The sequence below is a fragment of the Rhea americana genome, unplaced genomic scaffold, assembly GCF_003343005.1.
Source record: "Rhea americana isolate MKP2758 unplaced genomic scaffold, rheAme1 scaffold_782, whole genome shotgun sequence".
Taxonomy (NCBI): Eukaryota; Metazoa; Chordata; class Aves; order Rheiformes; family Rheidae; genus Rhea; species Rhea americana.
In genome coordinates, this window is record NW_028186959.1 from 18,263 (window position 1) to 19,419 (window position 1,157).

At 69.6% G+C, this 1,157-nt stretch overlaps 1 protein-coding gene across 1 annotated transcript in view; it reads left to right on the forward strand.

The window, feature by feature from the left end:
* The first annotated feature begins 29 nt into the window (after positions 1-29).
* Positions 30-1,157, forward strand: part of LOC146585665 (G protein-activated inward rectifier potassium channel 3-like) — a 3,682-nt gene continuing 2,554 nt past the window's right edge. Inside the window, exon 1 of the mRNA XM_085322528.1 lies at positions 30-118. Coding sequence (XP_085178654.1) covers positions 30-118 — 89 coding nt within the window. The remainder of the gene's footprint in view (positions 119-1,157) is intronic.

Sequence of the window (1,157 nt, forward strand, 5' to 3'; positions counted from 1 at the left end):
GGCTAGCAAAGGGCGATCCGTGGCTAGCGATGGCAGAGCCCCAAGTAGCGATGCGGGAGCTGCGGCTAGTAAAGCGAAAGCTGCGGCTAGCGATGTGGGAGCCGTGGCTACCAAAGCGGTACCTGGGCTAGGCCCACGCGCGTGTGCGAGCCCCTGCTCCCCCCCCCCGCCCCGGGATCACCCTTTCCAGGCCGTGCTGTTCCCGTGCTCCCGGGCACACGGATGTGGGACACCTGGAAACGTGCCCCGTCCCCGTCCCCGTCCCGCGACGCAGCCGGCCGTGGCGCCGGCCGGGCTTGGCGCGGGACCCAGGCGTCCGGGCTCGCTGCGGCGGCGGCGGGGCACGTGTGCAGGCGTGTGACACGTGTGTGTGCAAGGGAAGTGTGTGTGGGGGGTGCAGCGTGCATGTGGGAGGACGTGTGTCGCGCGGGAGGTGCCCCCGCCCCGGCGTGCGTCGAGCACATGTGTATGTGTGTGCGTGCATGTGTGCGTGCACACGCGTGTGTCAGGGTGCTCTGGGTGTGCCTGAGCCACGCGTGTGCACCCCGACGCACGCCTGCATCACCCGCCACAGGTACCACCCGCGGGTGACCCGTGGGTGTGCGGGGCATGTGTGACACACGCGTGTGCCCCCTCGCCGGGTGCTGGCCCCGCTCTAGGGCGGGACACCGGGGGTGGGGGTGGGGCTGCAGGGTGCTTAGACCCAGTTTGGTGCTGGGAGCGGGGACGTCCCGGGCCGGATCCGGGGATGGTCCGGGCTGGTTCCGGGGGAGTGTTTTGGGCTGGATCCAGGGGTGTCCGGGGCCAGTTCCAGGGATGTCCCAGGCTGGATCAGGGGGTGTCCTGGGATGGTTCTGGGGGTGTCCCGGGATAGTTTCAGGGGTGCCTGGGACAGTTCCGGGGGTGTCCCGGGCTAGTTCTGGGTCAGTTCCAGGGATGTTCCGGGCTGGTTCCGGGGCTGTTTCAGGCTGGTTCCGGGGATGTCCCAGGATAGTACTGGGAGTGTCCTGGGACGGTACTGGGAGTGTCCTGGGTCGGGACGGGGGGTGTCCCGGGTCGGGACCGGGGGGTGGCCCAGATCGGTACCAGGAGTATTCTGGGCTCGTTCTGGGGGTGGCCCGAGCCGGTTCCGGGGTGGCCCGGGTTGGATCTGGATG